We start from the raw sequence: 25,052 nt of genomic DNA, 5'->3' as shown, positions 1-25,052 counted from the left end.
AGACTTATGTCCCCACAAGTCTTGAAAACACACACACACACACACACACTTGTCTTCTTCTCCTTTTTCTCTCTTTTGCACAAACACACACAATATGAATGGACTCTGACCTGGAAGTAGAGAAGACTGTGTAGACCAAAGGGTTCTTTCTGTCCCTTGTCTGCAGCAGGAAGACGTCGCCTGAGGACACACACACACACACACTCAGGTCAGGTGGTGGTAGTCTAGAGGTCAAAGGTTGAGAGAAAGATAAGCAAAGCCCTATGGCAATTACTTTAAAGAGACGTTTCACCAATATCTCAGTCATAACATGGACCAAAATCCACTACAGCCTCGAGCAGTGTTTTAAACATTATTTTATCAAGATTGAGTCTGATTAAAACATTATTTTACAGGTCGGGGTCGGTCACAAACGAGATGGATCTCAAATACCTGGCACATGAGTCATGAAATACCGCTGTTAAAAAAAGTCTACTGCTCCCACTAGTAGTGTACTATTAAAAAGTTATGTGGTGTAGAGATACAGTCGGACAATTTCAACAGGTTCAGATATTTATCCAGGGAGGTCCTTTCTTAATAATATGTGGCCTCAGGTAGGGTGAAAACACTCTTGGTCAAGAGATAAGGGACTCATTGTTCACATGAGGGGATGTGATGGACGGACTTAGCCTTAAGGGTTAGGACAAATTCTTCCACTTATTTCACCTTTCACTGCGTCACGAGATAAGCACAAAGACGTATCGTATTATGGCCCACAGATATGTTCAGAGAGAAAAATCAAGAACACCTTGAGAGCTGAAACTGCTGCAGCTGCTGTGGAAACCACATGACTGGAGGTTTGGTGTTTGTCTTTACGAGATGTTTTATATCATTCTCTAGCTTCTCATTGCCGTTCCTTACATATTCAAATACAAACTTTCTAATTTTAGTCAAAGTATGTTTTGTTTTGGTGTCAAAATGATATTTTACCAAGCCCTGCAGAAAAACGCTTGAAAATCCCAGCTTGAAAATATTTAAATATAGCTTACACTGAAACTGAGAATTTTTTAGGTTGGCCTTCTTTTATGTGGTTAATATTTCCGATGAGGAACTGAAGCTCTCTTCAAAGCCTCAAAACAAAAACAAAGGTCTACAAATCCAGAGCCTGATGAACCTGACCCTCCTATTACAGTTGCTAAGCTATGATTGGACAATTGCTTGTCGGGTTTAGCGCAAAATATTTCCTCTGCCAACAATCTATGTTTTAGAAATACAGCCTGGCTTCTGGATCTTTTCTAATGAAAACATATCATTGCCGTTCGTTACACGAAGACTCAAAAGAGATGAGTCTGCAACTTTCTCTGAACTCAGAGCAAAAACATTGGCTTTGGATCAGGCCAGAATCTATTACCAGTGAATCTCAAGCTCATGCTTTCTCAAAGTCTGCAGGAATGTGGGGCAGCATGATAATCCACAATTGAGGTCAGAAATCCTGTTTAATTTATTATGCTTTCTTCGACTTTCTCTCCCTTTGCACCCACAGAAGATGCCTCTGGGTAAAAACTCAACGGAGAGCTAGGTTGGAAAATCAGCCCAAATTTAAACTCTTTGTTTAACTTTTTCTAACTTATGAAAACTACATCTTTATCTTAATGTATAATGTTTTGGATGGATAATGGGGACACAAAATAGAAATGTAGAGTTTAACAACTTTGTTACTGGAGTTGATGTGAGTTCATACTCAAAAGTGTACTTTCTTCAATCCCAAAGAGGCACTTATGATGACTTTTACTTGAGCATGCAGGGCCTTCACTTCAAACATCAATTACTATGACATCATGCTTTGTTCAACGTCATTGTAGTCATAAACAAGTTGATACGGTAGAAAGTCCGTCTGTGTGAACTCACGCAGCTCATCAAAGTATGTGTCGCTGCCGTCGGCTCCCGGCACCGAGCAGATCAGACGGGTCTTGAGGAATGTCGTCCACTTGTTCACCAGACTTCGCTGACCGCCCATGTCATTCTGATTTCAAGACAAAACAATCAAAATATCTTTAACAGGATATGGTAATTGTTTTAACAGAATATGACCTCATTTTGTTACAGAATCTGTAGCTAGGTTGAGCGGGCCTGGTTCAGACTGGTGTGTTTTACTGGACTTGGTTGATGAAACAATCTCTCACCCTGCAGAGCTGTCCAATGCGGGAGTAGGTGGACTTTCCCAACCCCTGGGCCTCAACCGCCGTCTCGCGGAAGAAGAAAAATACCTTGTCGTCATCAGGGTTTTCACTTTCTGGGACCCAAAAGGAACCAATAAACTTTGGTTCTGGTAGAGCGAAACAGAGATAAACAATGTCAGTTTCTCAAACAAGTTGTGACCAGACTGAAGTTAGTTATGTTGTAAAATGAACTAAACTGAAAAATAGAAGCTGACGCATAAACACACGGACCATTGAGCCAGCGTGAGTCATGCTGTTCAGTGCGGATGGAGGGGCGTTTCCCCAGGCTTCTGAAGATGGTGAAGTCCCGTCCCATTAAGTCTGTGGCCACGCCTGCATATAGCTCATCACCTAGGAGACGGGATGAATCATCCATCAAAATCAGCAAAAAGTATGGCATGGAAATGATCACAACTATTACATATTTCAAACCAATTTAAGTCAAAAGATATTCTAGTAAATGGATAATCGGCGCATATTAACGTGCACGGGTTTAGTTACCGACGAGAACGGATGCAGCATTGTGGCGAGGATCATACGGACTCTTCCCTTTCCCGTCCTCCACCTTGGAGGGGTCAATCCTGAACACGTGGTCCTGATGGAAAGAGAGGACAGGGAGGATTGGCTTTACAAGTGTGATTACACATACGTTTTACTTCCATTTGTCAGAATCGTTTTGGGGTTGAGATATCAGGTTTGAGATTTTAGCAGTTTGAGGGACTCGAAACAAATTTGAAACCGGGAACTTGAGCTAAGCTTGATGGATTCTTCTGCACTCTTCGCCATGATTCACCTTTTCTTTAACATCCAGATTGCAGCTTGCTTGAGTCAATCGTGTTATGCTACGCTTTCCAAGCATGAGCAACTCCTAGATCTCGGATGTCAACATTCATCTCTTTATACAGTTGAATTTGGATTATGTTCTCACTCATAGTGATAGTGAAGGTTGGCTGAGGGCTGAGGCGATTCAGGCAAAGCAAATGCTTGAGATATTGTCTCTGTTGACTCGATCTTATGATGTAGTTAAACAAGGAACAATAACAACTGGAATACTGTTCAGTGTGTTGGTTATGTTTTGTGTATTCCTCACCTCCATCCTGTGTCCCACCTCCACGAAGGCGCAGGTGGGATGGAAGGCCCCGGTGCCACAGGCGTACAGGTGGGTGCGGTTAAAGTGGTGCACAATCTTCACATAGTTCACACAGTCGGACTGAAACACACACAGAAACACAGTTTTAGTTTAAGCTGCTTTGGGGGCTTTAAACACTTGCAGGAATTAAATTCAGGTCACTAAAACAAAACAAAAGAAGAAATTTCTGGAAAAATACCAACAAAGTGTAACTTCCAGTTATCTACAGCTCAATTTAAAAGTGTAAAAACAAGTTACCATGACTGTTAACACTGTAAATGCAAGATCAACGAACAAAACTCGGGACTCTTATTTTTTTTAGGTTTAGTGATGTACATTCCTCACATAGCTCCTCTCACCCTGTCTGCCTGTGACAACACTGTCTAGTCCCCAACACACTGTTGTGACAGCCTTTGTGTCCTGGCTGTACAACACACATGCCTACAATGTGTGTGTGTGTGTGTGTGTGTGTGTGTGTGTGTCTACTCATACGAACCTCCATATGAACACACACAAAAAGTATAATACCTGCCTGAAACTGTGAGCTACTCAATATATATGTTGCTGGTTAACTTACACAGTATGGATTTCATGAAACACGTGGACATTTTGTGCATCGCAGTGGGTGTGAAACACGAGATTGCTTTCATGACCAACAGATGGGACAAGAAGACAAATGGAAAGAGGAAAGCTTCCTGTTTAGCTCAGTGGCTTGTAGAATATATTCTACTATTATAGTTTATATGGGCGAATGAATCAGACACCTTATGATGTAAAAATCCAAATGTTGGTACAGTTATGATTTCAAATGTGTATATCAGTGGATAAGCTAGGATGTGACCAGCATTTGATGAAATTCTTGATAGGTTGGTTAAAATGGCATGGAAAGTGTTCTGTTGTAAAAAGCGGATAATAAAGCAAAATATACTCTTGTACTTATATATATATATATATATATATATATATATATATATATATATATATATATATATATATATATATATATATATATATATATACCTATTTTATTCCTCAGAAAGTGAAGACGAACAATAAAAGAAACTTAAAGCAAGTATGTTGTTATGAAAGAACTAGTGTTACATTTTTGGGTGATGCACTTTCTTGTCTTACAGCTGCATACTAAACGCTACAGCCACCAGCTGATTAGCTGAAGACGTGTCAATAAATGTGTGAAATAAATGTCAAGCATGATGCAGAACTCTGAATGTATCCTATTGTTGAATAGTTTTATTTCCTCCTCTATTCTCCTTCATATCATGAATTTTCAGTGTCCTCATTTCTGTCTGCTCCCTCCTCTTCTTATCTAGACAGCAGGTTATTGACCCACAGTCACATCTGTCCATCTGGGAGTCAGGTTACAGTCAGCTGGATCTCAGGAGACAGCTGGAGAAATTGATTTACTGTACACGAACACACTGGATGGTAACATTCCTTTTCTGGCCATAGCACTGATCCTTACACAAGGCAAAGAGGAGATCGGCCTGTTTTTACCCTTTACGAGAAGAGAAGATGCATACTATGATTATCAGGATTACCATCATAAGTATCAGTGGTCTTCAGTCCCAGGGCTCGGTAACACATGATGAGCTAATATGATGCTTTTCAAACATCTGTGTCGGAATTGCAAAACAAGTTAATTTCCTTATTCTACTAAATAATATTTTGCCGTAAACACTTGCTGGCTGTCACGTCTAATCCCTCCTTTTGTCTTCTGTCCACTATTCTCCAGACAGGCCATTGCAACATCTGTCTGTAGATCAAGTTACAGACACTGTTGGACCCCGGGGACCCACTGGAGAAGAGGTTCATAAAGACATGAATCTGACCGTCAACAACCGCCCTGTGTACAAAGTCTGCAGATTCTTCCATTATTTAATTTGTTGATCTTCATGTTGATTTATTTTTTTCAATCCAAGTACATTTGGGAGATGGGAGAACTGTTTTGGCTTCTCTAAATATTTTCTTAATATTTGCATTTTTATAATATATGGCAATTTTGCATTATAGAAGTTGCATCAAGTTTTTGTCATCACTTGTGTGCTTTTGTGATCTGTGTGTTTAATGCATAGTTGCAAAACCAAATTTCCTTGACGATAACATTTACTATGAATGAATGGAGGTTGATTGAGTGTTTCTCCATCTCTCTGTTATCTACACATTTACTCTCCTCTTTAATCAAACGTCTTTCTTTATCCGTCTGTTCAGTCTCTAATGTCACCCGAGGGTGACAGACAGACAGACAGGCTAGGTTGTGAAAGCAGGGGCAAGCGGAATTGTGGCTCATTAGGCCTGAAACACACACACACACACACACACACACACACACACACTCACCTCAGTGGTTTAGAACAAAGGCCTGCTTTTCAGCCTTTGAAAACCAGTAGGGGGTTAGAGTCTGAGTGGTGGTGTGTGATTGCATGCATGCTTCCGTGTTAGTGTGCACATGTGAAGGTGTTCAACCAATCGAAAGGCCGATTAAGCTGTTGACAAACACAGGAGACCTCTGTTTCCTGAAAGAAAGAGGCACACACACTTTTGCCTCTGCCCTTAGGCTGACATGGATATCAACACAATGAATGAACATGCACACACCAACAGCTTCCAAACACCCGTGGTCCTCCAAAGAAACGTCCTCGTGCCACGTTTCAATCAACCTTTTTTTCCCATGATTCCCACTGTGTGTATCTGAAGCAAGACCTCCTCCTGCTTAATCGAACTCCCATTGTAGTTCAAGCCCTTAGCGTGTTTGTGTGTGTGTCGGAGGGCCGAGGAAGGTGAAGGAGTCAGCGGAGCAGTAGTTTGACAAAGTCAATTCTTTGATGTGACAAAAGAGAAAGAGAGCAGGAGGGGAAAAAAAGGTAAGAATAGAGAAGACGCTTGAAAGAACTTGAAAAGATCAGAAAGGAAGGAGGAGGACAAGGGAGGTGAATTATGCCAGCCATGACATTTCCTCAGTGTGTGTGGGTGTGAAAGGGTTCACTGGCTAACCTTTGACCCATCACTGACTCATTAGTTAAAACGGTGAGCAAAATGCAGGCTGTGACCGCACTGCGGCCAGAGCTCTGGGTCTTTGCCTTCATGTATTGTAAAGCTGCATTGTTCATCGGTGGATGTCTTTTTTCCTTTTCTCTCTTCATCCTCTCCATTCTAGAAATGATTAACCCGATCTATCTATTTATTATTTTGGCCGTTATCTGCTTCCCCTTTCCACCTCTGTCTGTCTCACATTAACGAGGTTTTCATTCGAGCATTACATAGCCTATTGATTTATAAAGTCAAAAGAAAACTGCAGTTTATTTCAATATTGCGATGATTTTTCTTGACCCTTAAAATTGGATGTCGGAGGTATTTTCTTTCCACCACACTAATATCACAAGCGTTGTTTCTTTAATATATTAGCACCTAATTAGTTACATTGTTAGATATTATTCATCATAATCTTTACACAGCTAATTTGGGTAAAATCTGTGGACATTTAAAAACATCCTTCATATTTTCCCATTTATCTGGCACTGATCTTTTTCAACCCATCTAACGCACATTTTCAGCTGTTTCGGTGCATTATTATGAAAGATTTGATAGAAACAGAGCTACAGGTTTATTTTTTCTTCCTCTGTTTTGATTGTGTCTGAGAGCAGAGAGTGCCAGTAGTGTAGCAAACTTTAATAAAGTTAATGGCTCAGAGCCTTTGACTGAACACATGGGCCGATGGCGCACAGTAGACAGCCATTAGATACACAACACAGCACTGTGTAATATCCCAGGAATGCCTTTGACTGCTTCTGCTGAACAGGACAATGTACAACAGCGTTGTTTGTCTGACGTATTTCTCCTTCGGCAGAATGATTTCTGCACTCTGACCTTCAACAATCTGTTCAGCTGTAAGAATATCACTAAGGAACACATCGAGGCGGGGCATGATTTCCTTTTTTTTCCGATTAGTTGGATGGAAATGCTCAATTGTTTCAGTGTGTAAAGTGAATCCCCACACAGTGATGTTCTACAGTGATCAACTCAATAATTCTACACAGTGAAAGTCAAATAATCAGTGGTTTTGAGGAGAAGGCTGCTTCACATTCACACATTGGTGGCCACTAAGCTGCTTCACCCAATAGTTACGGGTTAACGCCCTTGCTTCAGGGCACTTCAGGTCCTAATACCTAAATGTCTAAATATAGGTATTTTGTTCGTGCCTCCCAAAACAACAAAAGTGAGTATTTTGCAAACGCGATGCCAACGGCGTGACTCTGTGGATGGCAATGTTGGTTGGTTCTTTGGCTGCGTTAGTCGAGACAGACATATCTCAGCAACTATTGGGTGGATAGACACGACAGCTTGTACAGACAGCTGGTCCCCTTAGGAAACATCGTAATGACTTTGTATTCCTCTGACTTTTCTGCACTACCATAAGTTTGACATTTATGGTTTTGAATGAAGTGTGTAAAAAACTATTGGAGGGATTACTATGAAATTTGTTAAGACATCCTGTTTGTTTGGCCCTTTAACATGTCATTTAGCGCAATAATCAGGTCAATTTTATTTTGTCTTTAGTGCTAATAAGGAACTCTTAGCATGCTAACACACCAAACTAAGTTGGTGAAACATGGTAAAAATGATACCAGCTAAATATCAGCATGTTGATGTTTTTTATTTAGCTCAAAGCACCGCTGTGCCTACGTTCAGCCATCATGGAGCCACTGGCACGACTGTAGATTGGTCCTGTTTTCAAGGTAGGCAACAGAACGTATTCAGCTAAGAATCACCTGCATAATTACAGAAAAAGTAACCAACTCTGTTGACTGTTTGTGGAGGACAGGAAACACACGCAATATGCTGACAGTGTCATTATATGAAAGTCCTTCTGCTTTCAAGAAAAGACTACTTGCAGGAAAATAAACGTGTAAGCATTAGTTATTGCATCCCTTCAAACAAACGACCAATGCTGTTGTTATCTTTGTGGTGAGGATAGTTTGAGGTTGCGAGTACACGCCATCGCTCAACCTCAACATCAACCTCCTTTTCCACAGTTTCCCAGTGGGTCAATGGATTTTAACTGGTGATCTTCTTTTAATTGGTGCTAACATGACAGCGTAAACACAATCCATCACTTTTTTTGCTTTAAATATGGCTCCAACTCTACAGTCAGAGTGCTGAGTCAGACTAAATGTCTCGGTGAACAGTCAACTGTTTACTGCTCCTGTCTGACTGTGTTTATGTGCATGTGTCTATGTTTGTGTTCGTGTGTCTGTGTGCATGTTAGGTGGCTTTTTTCTGTGGTTTAGGGGTGTGTGTGTGTGTGTGTGTGTGTGTGTATGTGAGTGAAGAAGTGTTGTTACTTAATGTGGGTACATTCTTAAGGCCATCACATGCCTTGTGTGTATTTTGTTGCGCTACCGTGATCGTGTGTACTGTGCTGGAAAACTCGTTTTTGAGGTAGCTTGAAATTGTAGTTAATTAGTTGGAATTTATGTAATACAAAACAAACACACACATATACTGCGCTGTATATGAACACAGCAAACCTTTCCGACTTTTGAAGTAACGGATTGACATTTTTCGTGCAAATATCCGTTATAAATAACGTTACAACCAGGAGACACTTAAACAGCATAACGACTGAAAACAGCTAGGGGTAAGAAATAGAGGATAACTCAGTCCACTTATTAAAAAAATAACTAGTTTAATCCACGGAAAAAAGTTTAAATGACAAGCTGTAGTTCTATGCGGGGGGGGGGGTAAAGAGCTGAATTATTTCTTGGTCAGGTGAAGTGACTTCATGTTATCACTGTGAGGTTACCAAGCACTAGTTGGGGGAAGAACCTTTGTTTCTTAAGCACTCGTTTGCATAACGTTGGTTTTCAAAACAGTGAATTGTTTGCATTGCAGTCTAAACCAAATGGCAGCAATTAAGCTGAGTAAGTTGGTAAAATAAGTGTTCTGAGAGAAAAGGGAAGGCACAGAGCACAGGAAGTCCATGCTATCCACCACCATACTGTTACTACGGTTCCAGACCTCTGAATCGTCGTCCACATCTCACATTTGTTCAGTGAATGAATGATGTGAAACAAAATGGCAATTTAGTCTGAATATCAGGCTTAGTACGAATCACGAATCAGTGACAAGGATCTGATCTATCACTGGCTTCCCACCTGAGAACCTAGCATTACAGTGTAAAAAGTGTAAAAAAAAGTCTGATCCAACAGTGAAACTGCTAATGAAAACCATTTCTCGAACAAGTGCATCGAGACGATGGGAGGACTAAGAGGGTTGTAAATAACATCAGAAACTTCTGGTTCCTGGAGAACAACTAACATGAAATACAGAGAGAGCATGCAGAGAGGAGGACTAAGAGAGAGAGCATGCAGAGAGGAGGACTAAGAGAGAGAGAGAGAGAGAGAGAGAGAGAGAGAGAGAGAGAGAGAGAGAGAGAGAGAGAGAGAGAGAGAGAGAGAGAGAGAGAGAGAGAGGCCACAGAGAAACACTTCCCTGTAATTAGGGTCAACGGTGTGAGGTCAGGTCAGCTCTCAGTGTGTGGGTGAATGTTCACAAAGATACCAAGAGTCAAAAGGAATACACGGGTGAGTGTGTTAAACAAAGGATAAAAATAACATTTCAGAGGCCAGAAAAGCAGGAATAACAACTGACCAGGGGAAAGCTCCTTTCAATGCAATATTTGTCTTCAAAATCCCCACTTTTTTTCTGTTATTTGCTTATCTCTTTCTCCTTCCACCTCTCCTTCCCTTCTTCCTCTGGAGCAATATAACTAATTCTCTCCATCACTCTCCTCCCGTCTCCTCCGTTGCTCTCTCTTTCAAACACACACACACACACAGAAACCTGAACGTGCACACACACACTCAGACAGATTCCATGCTCAGGTGAAACTGGAGCCTCTGGTTTTGAATGAATGGAGCTCGTTGTATGTGTGCTACAGCTGTGTAATCACACTGATGAAGGGTTTGTTCTACACACACATAGAAAGACACACACACGTCGGATACTTTAACATACATGAACAAACGCACACACACTCTGTTAAACATAAGAATACTGTATATATATGGGCAGATTTGTGGCATTTCAGGAAGTATTGATGGGAAGTTACTGTTTTACACACACATGCACACACCTACGCACGCACACAAACTATATGAGTTGGCTAATTGTGTGTGATGTAATCCTGGGTGGTCTATGGGCTCTTGGTGGCCTCTACATGTCGGTCAGTGAAGCCGAGCCTGCTCTGCCCAGGCCTCCATCCACACACATCACATTTAAAGACACATAATCATCACATACGGTATTTACTCGACATATTCTTGGAAACTAAATGTGTCTTCTGTCGATCAAAATAGAAAATCTTGATTTTTCTTTTTTTTGGAGCCAATAAAAGATTGAAGTAGCAGGGTGGCCTATGTTTGGTCAAGCAGTTTTGGGAGCATCACATTGGGTCATGAGTTCAATCCTAGCAACATGTAGGAGTCGTACGTGCTGTCAGTCAGGTGCCATGGACACTCACTTGCAAGCACACAGAAAACCATGTGAATTTTTATACATACGTTGATGTTTAGCATTTTTCAAAATTCTGATCTTGTGACACATTTTCAACCGTACGATTCCTTAAATATCGTTTTTCCTGAAAAACGAGTGTTTCAACCTCAATCATGCCTTCATTGTAAAATAACAGTTAAAGCCACACTGCAACCTAACACGTGTTTACATGCAGTGAGTCAATTAACAGAGTTGTCCCGCGCCTCCAGCCTTATTTTGGAACCATGTCTTAATTACTGTGCTTTAAGTGTATTATTGCTTTAAGATGCTCCTCTTTTTAACTGTTCAACATAACGTAGAGGAGACATACTGTAGACCTCTAGAAGCCAGCGCCAATTTGAGTTTAACTCAGAATTTTAAGTAGATTCTTCACAAAAGCATCACTTCCAATTGTTCCTTATGTCTCTTTGTATTGCTGTCACAGCAATACTTACGCTTTCTGATGTATGCTCTCATGTTACAACTCTGATTCAAACTCTAACATATATTTATACATGACCAAGAAATCAGGTTTCACAAAAATCTAGCCTGAGCTAACTGAGTTTATCTAATTCTTTAACTAAAAATTGTCTCGCCCATGTCCACGTCCCTGTCTCTCACTTGTCTGTCCTTGTGTTCCCCACTTCTTCCGCGTCTTCCTGGTCCCCAGTTTGCCTCTGTGTGCCAGATTGTTGTGTCAACGTCTGTGGAAGCTGCATTTAAGTCTCTGCTTAGAAATCTTTGTGAATAGTTTTACCCGTCTTCTGGTAACCTGGCTTAATGCTCATTTGTTTCCCGTGCTCCAGGATTCCTGTTGACCTGTTTGCCAGTTTAGCTGCTTGCCGTCCTACTATCCACAAGCCACTCTCCATTCCACCTCTGCCGTCTCCAGCCTTCTCCCCTCTCCGTCTGCACTAACATTACAATAAACCTGTTATCTCAGTGTCAGTGTCCTCTGATTGGGTCCTCCTTACTACATCACAACAAAATTTAAGAAATATGTTTCCTGCATGAAGCCACAGGACGCGCGCTAAAGTGTATATTGCAGTGGAAAACACAAATGTCTTTGAGATATGCCGAGTGTGACACTAAGCCAGTCAGAAAGGGTTTAAAACAAACAGATGTTGAGGGTGTGACCTCACTGCAGGGCAGGTCCAAGAGAAGGAGTGTTGCACCTATTATAACATGTTATCAGTTTAAACGTGGTGTTTCTGTCTTGTGATGACTCCCATGACTCCAGTGGATTAAAAGGTAGTATTGTGTTGTGCTGGGAAGGAGCACACAGTCCTCCACGAGGAGATCCTCAGCCCTCTGATTCATCTCTGTGTGCAATGGATGTCTTTCGGCTGGTGAGTGATTTTTAAAAGGATGGAATGGATTAGGATTCAGTCAGTTTGGTCAATAAGCGTGGTCTTATTATTTCCCGGTATATGATATCTAAGGCACTAATACACAGTTTAGTTGGCGTGAAGAGACTCACAGTGATATCCTTGCCAGCCCAGTTACACTCCTCCCTCCAGTCAACGGGAGCTGGCCAGTAGATCTGAAACACAACAGCCAAAGATCTGATGATTCTGTAGCTGAAATATGAATTAATCATCTGGATGGTTGATGTATACATTCTGATAAAAATACATACAACTTTTACACTAAAAACAACACGTTTGTTCCCTTTAAGAGTAATATGCCCCGGAGCAATTCAAATGAGACACCTCCCCATCCTCCCTTCTCATTGTAAAGAAGGATGACCCCACCTCATTGAAAAACAGCTTCAGCTACTCTTCACACCCAGGTCATAAATCAAACTCACCCATAAACCCCAAACAAACAGAGGCTTCACATCTAACGCTTCACATCTAACGCAGCAAGTACGTACATGGTACATTGGTATAAATTCTCTCCTTTCATCTCTGTCCACCTCTTTGATTTTCTACCTTTCTCTATCAATCCCACATTTATCTTTCTTCTGTTGTTAGACATGAAGCCGCTCACTTGATTGGTCACATATGTGCAAGAATAGGATTCAGTCATTTTCAAAAGGAGCATATTGGTAAAAAGTGTCCACAGTTAAATATCTCTCTTTCCTCCATGCCTTTAGGTTCACATGAAAACAAACCCATAACGCATGTGTGGCTTGATAACGGTAACAAATGATTCTTAGGAATCAGACATTATGGCACTGGTTGTAAATAAAAAAACACTTCCTGATTTCCATCCAATGTCAATATAATCCCCTCTATCTAGTTTGTCGTTAACGCAAACTAAAGTAATAAAGTCATTTTATGATAAGAGGCAGATATGGTCAGAGCACAAAGCAGAAGTAAAGTAATAACTGCCATGTTTTAGAGACATAACAAGCTAAGCTCATGAGAATTGTAAACACATTGTAGTCCATTAACACAATGTTGAATAAATCAAAAAATGAAACCCTCAGCAAAGTAATGGCTATGTCATTAATCACCAAACCTTCCATCCTTTCACATGTTTTATGGTTTTATTCTGCTTTGGGCCAGTAACAATTTTACATGTTCAGATTTGACAAGTCTTCTGTCCAGCAAAAATAGGTCCTGAATTACTGTTGTTTCTAACAGATTTTTGTTCTGACCAACCTTGTGCTCCTGCTTGGCGATGTTGTCTAGTGATAGCGACAGCAGGAAGTTCTTGGCCCCAACGAAGAGGCGGCCTCGTTCTTCATCCAACAGCAGAGCGCTGAAGCAGCACGAACGCTCCAGCTCGAACCTCCGCACTCCATGGAACTGCTGCAACTCTAGAATTGCACAGATATACAGGACAACCGCTTCCAGTTCAGCGTCTGTTTATTGGTCATGTTACTTCCATATATACAGAAACAGACACCTTCAATCAAAACTGAGATAGCTATGCAAGAGTCCAGTCAGAGTTCTAAAATGTATGAAGCATCATCAGACTGTTGTGAGTTAACAACAAAATGTGTATCGTGCTGTCAATAGTAAACATAAATGTATTTGTGGCCGTTATCCGTGTGCTCATTTTTTGGGGTAAGTCTTCAAAAAAGTTACAAGTAAAAGTGAACAATGTCCTAAGACTAAACACGTCGTGACCAAAGTTGCAATACCAAAACAACCTCAAATCATCAGTCTTCAGATCAGTTGATTGCCCGCGGGGCTGCAACAAGTCATCTGGTTGATAAAGAAGATTTCCTCCTAAGCTTGGATGTCTCCTAGGTCCAGTCACTTGTAGGACAAACTCCTCTGACAGTAATGACACTATTGGTTTCAATGGAAAAAGCGAGTGTCCTTGCTGTTTTCAAACTGGCAAGAATCCAGCTTATATTTGTAAACTTAAGCTATAATAGTTACCCCAAGTCATGGGAAAAAACTGTGTTCTCTGCCTGAGAAGCTGAAGAAATAAAGGGACTGCATCCTCCCCTGCTGGACTGCGCTTAAAGCAGAAGCTAAAAAAAACAACAAGCCCTCTCTGCTCAGACTTTAAAAGAGCTTTATTAGTCTGCCATTGTTGTAATTTACAACTTTTATTAAGACTCTGATGCCACCCAACAGCTGCCTGCATGACATCAGGGACTCTAGGTCTACTGCTCTTGTTTTATGTTTATGTGCCATTTTTAGCAAATGTGTATATTATTCAGCTCCAACATGTTGTGACGATAACAACATGGGGCCCAAAGAAGACACCTGCTGCACCTCACCTTTTACTAGCTTATCACAAAAGGCATAACAGCAAAACCGTTCACCAGTCAGACATTACTGGATACTCTACTGGATAAACAAACAGAGGGCTGCTGTGACTACGTTCTTCTTACCTGTCGGCTAAATTAAATCAAAAGTAATTTCAGTGATACATGAGGTCACCAAGATCTCGTTCAGTCCTTCTTGTGTCTACTAAAACTAAAATAGCCTGACAGCCTAAATTAAAGGGAGCACATATCTCAGCTGGGCAGACGGCCTTCAGCGAGCCTCATGTCCTTGGTGAGTTCCTTCAGGTTGCAAGTGCCAGCTTTCAATGATGGAACACATCCCTGGTTTATGTGGTTGTTTTTGGGGCATTGAGCTGCCTTCTTCTAACTTACAATGCTCAAGATAAAACACAAAATCCCGCCATTGTGTGTTTAAGCTGTGTGTGTGTGTGTGCGTGTATTTGTTTGTGTGTGGTTGTTAATCACACTCGCCATAAATTACAGCTGGCTGCTGATTAGGGCTGTTTACTTTGAAAGGATATTGCGGAAGCTCACATGATGCATGAGAAAGTGTGTGTGTGTGTGTCCACATACTGCACACACAATAACGTATACATTATGTGCAGTAGGCAAGACAAAAACTCCAGAGTACACAAGATAAATGCCCCTTCTTTCCTCCTCAAAGCTTTGCATCTTACCTTTGTATGAGAGCTTCATGCGTGGTGAGGAAGAGGGGGAGGAGGAGGAGGATGAAGATGTAGTGGACGTGAGGGTTATGGTGCCGGAGGAAGCATGGGCAGCGGCCAGACCCAGCAGGAAAAGAGAGCTGCAGGTGACCATCATGGCCACGGTCATCATCATCATGGTCATCATCTTGATGGGCAAACTCTTTCCTTTCAAAGTTTGAGAATGCGAAGTGACTTTATCGTGGTATTCAGCCTATATTCCTCTTAACATTAATGCCCAATGTTTGTTTTATTATTTTATTCCGCTAGAGTCTGGTTCAGATATAGAGCAAAATCAAATCCTTTTTTGTCCGTGTATTAAATGCAGTTCACCTGCCTTGGCTTGGGCTTCGGTCCAGTTTCAGCTCAGCTCTCTAAGCCCAAAACAGTGTCTCTGTCTTGGTGTTTGCATAAGCAGAGCTTTTTCTCTCCCTGGCTCCCTCTCAAGATCTTAATATTCAGCGTAATCTTTATAACGCCCTCCTTGTCTCTAAAGAGTCTCTCTTGGTAGATTCGATGCTCCTCTTGTGAAGGACGACCAAGTTCACCTCTCACCTCCAAGACGGGACAACAACGTCGCACATGGGCATAGAGACCTAAAAATAGAGACAGAAAGGGAGAGGATTTAGAAATGGACACTACCAGCAGTCGTTTGCATGTGCCAGGGATGCCCCTGCACACACACACACACACACACACACACACTAGCACACGAGCATTGGCGTCTGAGGTATATTTAGTCGGAGTCAGATTGATGCCCCTGCCAGGCTGTGTTAGCGCCAGCCTCCATTATGGCAACAACACTATAATCTCTTCACATTACAAAGAGACCCAGGGACAGTATCCAAAACACACACACTGACCATGATGATGAAGACTGTGTGTGTGTGTGTGTGACAGAGATATGCCATGTCCACTGCCAAGCCAAGCGCAATCTCCTCCTGTCTGTGGCACTGCCAACTCAAAGTGGCTTCCCCCTCTTTCTCTTCCTCCCTCGCTCTCTCTGCCGCCACACTGGTGTCACCAGATGAGATCTCCTTATTGCTGAGGACACGATGAGCCAACAGTGACGTTGGATGGATGTACAGTATGAATGCACGAGAGCGTTGGTGCTCAACACAAAGTTGCTTGTGAGCGAGTCCAGCAACACAAAGCAAAAAAAACAACTGTTTGTAATAAGATTTAGTGTCAATATTGAATTAAACAGTAGTAGATCAATGACATTACAACTTATTTAAAGCTTCAAAATGTTGGCTTTTATAACCTTCCTTACACACGGCTTCTATAATGTGCAGTTTCTCTGTTGCGGAGTGTGTGCGGACTTTTTGTCAATTGAGCATTGTCACGGAGGACAGAAAAATAATCTCTATGAAGTAATTTGAGAACTCGGAGTCAGACTTAGAGTGACAGATTTGTTATTGTTGCCGAAAAAATCCCCAATAACTTTGTGCCTCGCTTCTGAGTGTGTCAAACCACAACTCTACCACAGCAGGAGCAGGAATGAGGTCACTGGTTTGCAAGCCTACATGTACATGAATGTTGTGTAGTAAAAAGTGTGCACTGGACAGACACACACACACACACACGCCTCTCTTTCAGTACTTTGGACTATGCGGTCGGCCGTAACAATAAAGCCTTTCAGTAGAAACAGTCTCCTTTATTATATTACACCTCACAGTTGGCACTCTGTCAGTAGCAGGCAGACAGTCTGCTTTCCCCCACTTTTCACTTTCAATCTTTGCTTCTTCTCCCCCACCCGACAACTGGATCTGATTGCAATGACTGGGGCAATATCTGGAATAGAATAACAGTTATTAACTTTCTTTATATGGCTTATAAGAAGCTTCAAAATGGCCTAAGGAAGCCTTTGTGGACAAAACAGGCCCACTGTCCCCGAGAACATTTCCAAACCTTGCAGCCATATATGGACCAGACTCAAGAACAAAGAACATAGCCGAGTGCGCCGACTACCAGCTGCTCTTATCCCAACTCAGTTGGCGATGTGGTGGACCTCTAGGTTAAGGTAACACGAGAAGTCTTTGTAGTCTTACAAGAATAACCGCAAAGTACAAAGCGGATCCTTCAAGACTCTGCAGATTTTCATTATAGCAAAATATATATTAAATATATCTATGGATAATTTGGTGACCAGAGTTAAAGTTTTATGGACATCCTGGTCGGTTAGGATGAAGATGGGTGAAGTGTAGCTTTGACGCACGTCATCGTCTCAACCGTCTTTAAAGCACGCTGAATTTTAAAAAATTCACCTCATTCATTTTAGGCTTTTTAAAGATTTTTTTTAAAATTCTGGCGCAAGTACTGCTGAAAGCTGTGGTGATCACTTTTAAGCACACATGTGCATACTGAAATACAGAAAGATGCAGTATACACACAATTTGCAGTCACACGCACACACACACACGCACACACACACACACACACACACACACACACACACCGACAGACCCGTCAAGGCTATTGGCACAGAGTTTTATGAATAATGGAGCTATTGAGGCGTGAAGACAGGAGAGCTCTCATAAGCTCACGGCTCTCAGGCCACAACACAACAGGACAGAGCTGAGCAGGAACATAAACTCCCACATAACCTGCAGTATGTAAACACACACACACATGAATGGACAAATGCACACACAACCTTCTGTTTCAGAACTGCACAAAGAGGATATGTGCAGGTGTGAATTGTCTGGGATACTTTTAAAGTTTGGATCTGCTGAATTTAGGTGTGTAGCAGAATATTTGTGTCTGTGTTTGTGTGTGTGTGTGTGTCTCTTCACTGCATAGACGCTGCAGTATTTCAAGGAGAGGACGTCAGCGCTTTCGTCAGCTGCAGCTCCGTGACACACAAACAGAAACACACACGCACAGACACTTTACGTCAGTTCCTGGGAGTGACAGGGGCAGCAGTGAAGCCCTTACACTCCCGTCGGCTGCTATAAAAGGAACGGCCGGTCCTATTGTTCCTCTGAGTCTCCCCGAGCTGTGTGTCTTCCAAATCTGCCATTATGTGTTGAGAGAATTATTGTCTCGCACATCCTTGTCTCATCCCAGAGCCCTTAGTGGACACATGCACAATTATGTGCGGGAACATATATACTCATGTACGAACTCCTGCTTCTCAGCACTTTAGATCTGCAAACACAAACACACACAAACTCCTTGCGTGCTACATAATGCATCTTAATAAAAAAAGCCATTGGGTCCACTGACACTTGCATTCAGTTCAGCTTCAATAGACATGGAACAGTGGCATGCCAAGAGGGAGTGGATTAAAAATAAAGAGAAAAGGAGAGAGAGAGATTTTTAAGAGCGAGAAAAGGGGGGGGGACAAGCCATCCTGTCAAAAACAGCCTAAATAGACACAGGCAGACAAAGCAGCTCGCCTCCAGGGTAAGACAGACTTTTCAGAGTGAGGTTAGATTAGTGCAGGCCTACAGTACAGCACAAGGTAATGAATGAACGTTTATCAGCAGTTTAACCTGTAGCCCTTCACTACCACAGGTTAGAGAAGAAGAGATGACGAGAGTAAGAGACACCAAGGGTCTAAGGAACCGACAGAGGGAGATACAAAAGGAATTATTGGAGGTCAAGAAGCAATATGAAGAGCACTTGGTAGAAACAGGAGGAAGCGAGAAAGGTGAAATGAGAGCGAAGAAGAGGTAATTGGAGTGATGTGAGACAGTAGAAAAAACACAAAAGGGGGAGAAGAGGGGACAGCAAAGAAATGACAAGGCATTGGAGAGAAAAAGGTGGGAAGGAAGAGACAAGTGGAGAAAGAAAAGTGTGAGAGAGTAAATTAGGAATATTAGGAATTTAAAAAGGAAGTACTGTAGGGGAGTGAAGAAGAAAGCAAGGTAGAAGGATCGAGGGCGAGTAAGAGATGGTGGAAGCAAGAGGTTGACAATGTAAGTAGAAGGGACAGAGCAATATATGTTACACCACTTCAGCTCTGTCCCACGGAAAAAGAGAATACGATGGAGGGAGGGAGGGAGGGAGGAGAACATGAGCGAGGCGAGAGGTGGTGTAGAGAAAGGAGCCAATTGTTTCGCCTGCAGGGAGAAAAGAGTTTCGCTGGCCTGTTACCAACAAGTCTAAGCCTCCCTGCGACGGAGAAATGAAAGGAAGGAGGGATGGATGGAGGGAGGAAGAGGAAGAATGAGGTGGGGAGGAGGGAGGGCTCTCAGCTTTACAGAACAAAATGACTGAAACAGCAGGTTACTGGTGGCTTTTGCACCAGTTTGTCTGATGGAGGTGTGAGGTGGGGGGGGGGGGGAGATTAAGCAAATTATGGAGACTAAGAAATGCAAGAATGCAAAAATCCAACCTCAGGAAAAGAAATGTCCCCATTGATCTTGTGTCTTAGGGGTATATTGATGTGTTTCAGTATGTCTGCGTCAAGCAAGACAAAAACAATACTTTGAAAAGAATAGAATGTGAAAACAGCACATGTAGTGCCTGTGATTCTTATTGATTCTTCCAGACAGTTGTTAAATCACTGAAATAACAGACATCTGTTCATTCCCATGTGTATGCTGTCTGCCTCAATGGAGTATTTGTCCCTGCTAACAAAGGGACTTTTAAAAGGTGAGTTGAAGTACAATGAGGAAAAAGACAGCAGACTGAGAGGAAGTGATGAAGAGGAGCAGGAGAAACAGGAGGGAAGAGGCAGGATGGATGCAGAAGGTGAGTCAAGGTGGGAGTTGGTCGGGGGGAGTTTTTTCAACTACTACACTGAAAGCGTTAACATTTCCTCTAAATGGTGAAAAGTAACAGTTCTTCTTTATCCCACTCACCTCATAACAAACAGTTAAACTTATCATTTTTGTCATGATAAAACACATCTGAAATGCATTAGTATTGTATGCACATGTTCCGTGCCACGTTTTCATTCTGGCATTTTACTGCTATTTGAACCATACATTTGCCAAGTGCGCATGATATACAGCATATCAGAGCCCAGAGGAGTAATGGTGTGTGCGTGCATGCTTTGTATTCATCACATTGTCAAGACTAACCTCCCATCTGGGGACAATTTGTGATTTGAATCAGACAAGGTTAACCATTTATCCTAGTGTTAAAAGTTTGCTTTCAAGGCCGATGTTAGGGAAAAAACAACTTAAGTTTACTGTTAAAGATTAGGGTTGGTGGTGATCAGCATGTATACGTGATAGTTAAGGTTGGAAAAATCCTCTAGAGACTGAATGGGGGTCAGTTTCTTCACAAGTACTGTATAGAAGTACAAGTGCAGCCGCCATGTCAAAAGTCATTCCGTCCTGGGCTGTTAAAGAAAATCCTTGAGAAATGGAAAACGATAACACATGAAAGCAGGACTCCTCAAATGTGCCGAGGGAAGCAAGAGAGGAAGAGCAGGTGAAGCAGGGCGGCTTGGCTGCATGTCAACACGCTGCAGACTATCACAAACGAGTTCTAGAGGAAGCAGAATGCAGCGAGCATGTGAAAAAGTATGACTTTTACAATGACTGCAGCTAGGACCACGTTATTGTTTAGAACCATGAGATAGCTTTGTTTCAGAGCAGAGAGCTGAGCATGTGTCACATTTCTCTTGACAACTGAGAAAAGAAACAAAAGGTTGATTAAGGCGGATCTATTCCGAACGAAATGGAAAGTACAGTATAATACAGTTCGGTGTTGTGATACATTGATCCATCAATGAATTCATTTTGAAAGTCAGACCCACAGTAAGAGTGAAGGTGAAAGTTAGGCAGGAACAAGCCTTCACAGTGATCTGCAGGAACGCAAAGCGTACAACACTCAGTCACACGAATGTTTAGGAAAAGTGTACCGTGTACTATGGATTAGAAGTACAGTGTTGTTTTTAGTGGAGGGTCTCGGGACAAAACTGGTTACATGAATAAATGGAAGTGCATACACACACACACACACACACACACACAACGTCAAAGTAAAGCAGCTGTAAGCCAAAAGTGATTAGGAGTCTTTATGGGATTTAAACTGAAAAAAACCAAAGTGAGAAAGGGAAAGCGAAACGATCTGGGGCTCGAGAGCTCAGTAGTTCTAAAAGACACAAAGTAAATGAAAGAACCAGGAAGGTTACACCGCTCTGATGGTCGCTGGGGCCGAGCCACCTGGCCCGGTATCATCAATGGAAAGTTTCCCAGCCTGTGAACCCGTATTTGTGTCTAAAATGCAAGTGCACCCTACCAAGCCCTTATTATTGATATCTTTTAATAATATTTTAGCTTTTATGAGTCAGGCTTGCACAGCCTGATACATTGCAATGTAGAACTGCCTCACTATGGTCACAAAAATGCTTAAACCTCTCATCTGGTATAACAAGCTCTGAAAAAAAGAGACAATGAAGGAGCCGCTAAGGCGATGGCAGCCTGCTGGTAGCTGGTAGTCGGCCATTTGGCCGTGTTAAACCCAGGAGCGGCAGTGAGTCGGGACCTTACAGAGCTGCCTCTGGTCTCCTGACTGGAGCTCCTCCAAACAGCTCTCTGGGAGAAGACAACTCACTTTCAACCTGGTCCTCTGAGGAAGAAGCCCACGTGTCATCATCAGCGTGACTGGTAAAAAGATATTTGGGTTTGTAATGGCTCAGTAATAGCATTGCTGCACAAGATCAGGTCACAAGCACAGCAGGCTGAGTAGTAACTCTTTCACCAGGATTTCCACTCCGTCTGTGCTGAAGTTGTCTCGTGATTGAATGTTTTTTTAATACAAAATGAAACAAGTATGTAGTTAAAGTCAATACCGCTAAATTGAATATAGTATTGTCAGAAATCCCCAAATCCTTTCTGTGGTGCATCATTATCTGAATAATAATCATTGAATGATGATGAAAACATGTGAGGGAGGAAAGCAGTAAATATTCCTGATTGGACCAATAAACTCACCTGTTCATCCGTTTCCAGGTGAACCAAATTCCAAAAGAAGTTCAGAACATTCCAAGTCAAGATCAGTGTCCACTTGAGCTCGACGTGCTTCGAACAGCACTGACGGTTTTCAGAGTTACTGTACTGCTTTTTCCTGTTTGACCTAATAATCTTTCCATTGCAATACAAAATAAAACAAACATGTCCATACGAGACAAACCCTCTTGATTACTATCAGAATAGAAAGTGCTGTATACACACACACAGGAGCTCTCGCGTGTCTAAATTCAATGAGAATGCACAGAAAAGTGGAGGTGAATCTTAAAATTTGAGAGTCCAGGAAATGAAAATTGTGAAGAAAAATAATCGATTCAGAAATAATCAATAGATTTAGGTCATTTTCAGACAGCAGTGGCAAAAAAAACTTCAGTATTTCCAGTGATGGGAATGGTGCCTGGAGGGCAGAAAGAGAGCAGCGGCAGAGTCCCACTCTGGTGCGAAAAGTCCAGCGAGTCTTAAAAAAAGTCCAAAAAGCAGCCGGTGTGTGTGAGTTCAAAAGGGGTGCAGTGAGATCTGAGTATCCCCCTGTCTGCAGTCAGCTCCACTGATGAACGGCTGCACTCCAGCTCCACTTAGAGAAGAAGCACACAACCCCTATGCACACACATAAAACTCTTCTTAACACACACACGAGAGGAGTTCACACACACACGCAGTTTTCACAGAAGCTGAGCAGAGGAGAAGTGCTCAGAGGGAGAGCAGGCAGTAATAATGGACTTAATTCAAGAGGGGAGAGAGAAAGAGAGTGAGGGAGGGGTTGAAGAGAGGAGGGGAAGGTGGGAGGTGAGAGGAGGGGAGTGGAAAGGGGCAGGGACATGCACTATGTTGTTCTCAACGTGTGTGTGTGTGTGTGTGTGTGCTACTGTATATTTGAATTGGTACCCGTCTAAAACGTCACTGTCCATCAGTGTGATCAGTGACTTTGATCAACGTCTAATGAGACTTTAAAGCCTCAAGAGAGCAGCAGAGACTCCCTCTGGTGATTTGGACTCGGGTCCATCTTAAAGGCTGCTGGCCCAGTTGAATGTGAACATTGAAGAACAATAATGAGAGAAACGCAGTCAAACACAGGACTTTTACTCCTGCGTGAAACCGAAAATGTATTTATACTTGGCCACTTGTCACATGATGCACCGTCCGTATCTTACAGTGCGTTACATTCAAAGCGTACTTATTTGAAGCCAAATCACGATGTTTTTTTCTAAACCTAAGTGATCTTTGTTGCCTAAACCTAACCGGCACCGTTTTACAAAGTTAACCAAGTGTTACAACGCTCACCACGTGCAAGCCTTCAGTACAAAAGGCTGCCCCCGGCGTGATCTTATCACTACTCGACATATTGCGAGCAAGGATTTATTGGACCGATCTGGAACAGTGTGACACGGGATGAAGCCAGATCACTGTTGTTGCACAGCGTGTACAGGCCTCAAGTCACAAACAATGACTCTTGGGTGTAACTGCTGTGAGATGTGACTTGACTAGAGGCCTTACTTGAACCAGACACATGACTCCCCTCAAAAGACTTAAAAACAGCTCTGACATACAGAGTACACAAACAGAAAGACAGATGTCCTGACACAATAAAATGACGACATGCTGGTGTGGACAGCATGTAGGCTGATAAGCCACCGTAAATACAGTAAGAGGGTAATTTGCACACATTTAGAACATATGAGGGTTTACATCATCGTGTACACGAATCAAAGTTGAAGTATGCATCAGCTATTCATGACAACCCTGAACACATGAATGTGTGAAAAGCTTCAAATGTAAGGAGAAAAGTTTCACTGATGTGAAGTTTTAAAAACATGCCATGCCAGAGTTTGAGTCATTAAAGTGTCAGTGGACAGTGGAAGTTTTTCTTAACTTTTTTCTTATTTTACAGACATTTGCATTGGTTAGCTTCAACACAGTCAGTTACAATGTATTGCTTTGATGACAAGTTTTCACGAGGGACAAAAAAAAAGTATCAAAGCATCCATTCAACTTGTCAAACAACTACTGCAGCATAATCCTCTCCTCTGCTGTCCACTGATATGCTCAGTATTTCGGTCTGGATGGAGTTTATCATTAAAAGTTATGAGTTTATTGACAAAATTACCTATGGAGTTTAATGATCATGAATCAACATGTTTACATTTTAAGCCAAAATCCGAATCCTCAATTGGTGTACGGTGCTTGTTCCACCATTACTCTGCGTCCATCTTTTCTCAACTCGCCCCAGTCCTTTAATCTTCATTCCAACGGCAGGTGCAGTGATGTGCTTAGCAACCCTGACACACACACACACACACACTCTCACACACACACCTACAAACCCACTCTCACCAGGGTAGGGTCCCCATACAGAGAGGTCATGGGTCGCACATTAGGGGGTTCACTGCGGTATGTGTGTGTGTGTGTGTGTGTGTGTGTGTGTGTGTGTGTGTGTGTGTGTGTGTGTGTGTGTGTGTGTGTGTGTGTGTGTGTGTGTGTGTGCTGTATTCACATCTGCCTGCATACACACAATGCACACTTGCCTTCAGTGCTTTAAAACACTTTCATGCACTTGGGCACAATTAAAGCTATTGGTGCATGTGTATGTTTGTGAGTGTGTGCTTGTGCTTGTGCAGTGTTTTCAGCCCACTGCCTGCCCCCTGCTGACCTGTCTGTCATAAACCAGTCTGATGTCTCTACAGACTGTAGAGTGAGCGCTGTGATCCTGACAAAGGCTTTTGTCTCAGCCAAAGCCTCTGTGCTTTTGAAACAGATGAGGGCTCCGTTTCCTAATAGCGTGTTAGTGAATCTTTGTTTTATGGCAAATCAATGAACCGAAATGATCTTTAGATTGCCGTGAGACCACAA

The 25,052-nt window shown here is 42.2% G+C and overlaps 1 protein-coding gene across 3 annotated transcripts in view; it reads right to left on the bottom strand.

Annotated features, from left to right (window-relative positions):
• sema3b (sema domain, immunoglobulin domain (Ig), short basic domain, secreted, (semaphorin) 3B) overlaps nt 1-25,052 on the bottom strand; it is a 70,764-nt gene that overhangs the window by 8,811 nt on the left and 36,901 nt on the right. For 2 of the 3 annotated variants that reach the window (XM_079273511.1, XM_079273512.1), the window contains exons 2-10: nt 15,247-15,869; nt 13,485-13,642; nt 12,356-12,418; nt 3,289-3,408; nt 2,700-2,793; nt 2,430-2,549; nt 2,163-2,305; nt 1,888-2,002; nt 111-180 (exon numbers count right to left, since the gene is read on the bottom strand). In XM_079273511.1, the coding sequence (XP_079129637.1) occupies nt 111-180; nt 1,888-2,002; nt 2,163-2,305; nt 2,430-2,549; nt 2,700-2,793; nt 3,289-3,408; nt 12,356-12,418; nt 13,485-13,642; nt 15,247-15,421 (1,058 nt within the window). In that variant the 5' untranslated portion in view covers nt 15,422-15,869. Of the gene's footprint in view, nt 1-110; nt 181-1,887; nt 2,003-2,162; nt 2,306-2,429; nt 2,550-2,699; nt 2,794-3,288; nt 3,409-12,355; nt 12,419-13,484; nt 13,643-15,246; nt 15,870-22,169; nt 22,784-25,052 lie in introns of those variants that run through there. The other variant, XM_079273510.1, reaches the window with a different exon arrangement.

Source organism: Melanostigma gelatinosum (genome assembly GCF_949748355.1).
Source record: "Melanostigma gelatinosum genome assembly, chromosome: 8".
Classification (NCBI taxonomy): domain Eukaryota; kingdom Metazoa; phylum Chordata; class Actinopteri; order Perciformes; family Zoarcidae; genus Melanostigma; species Melanostigma gelatinosum.
This window is presented reverse-complemented; position numbering and strand designations above follow the sequence as displayed.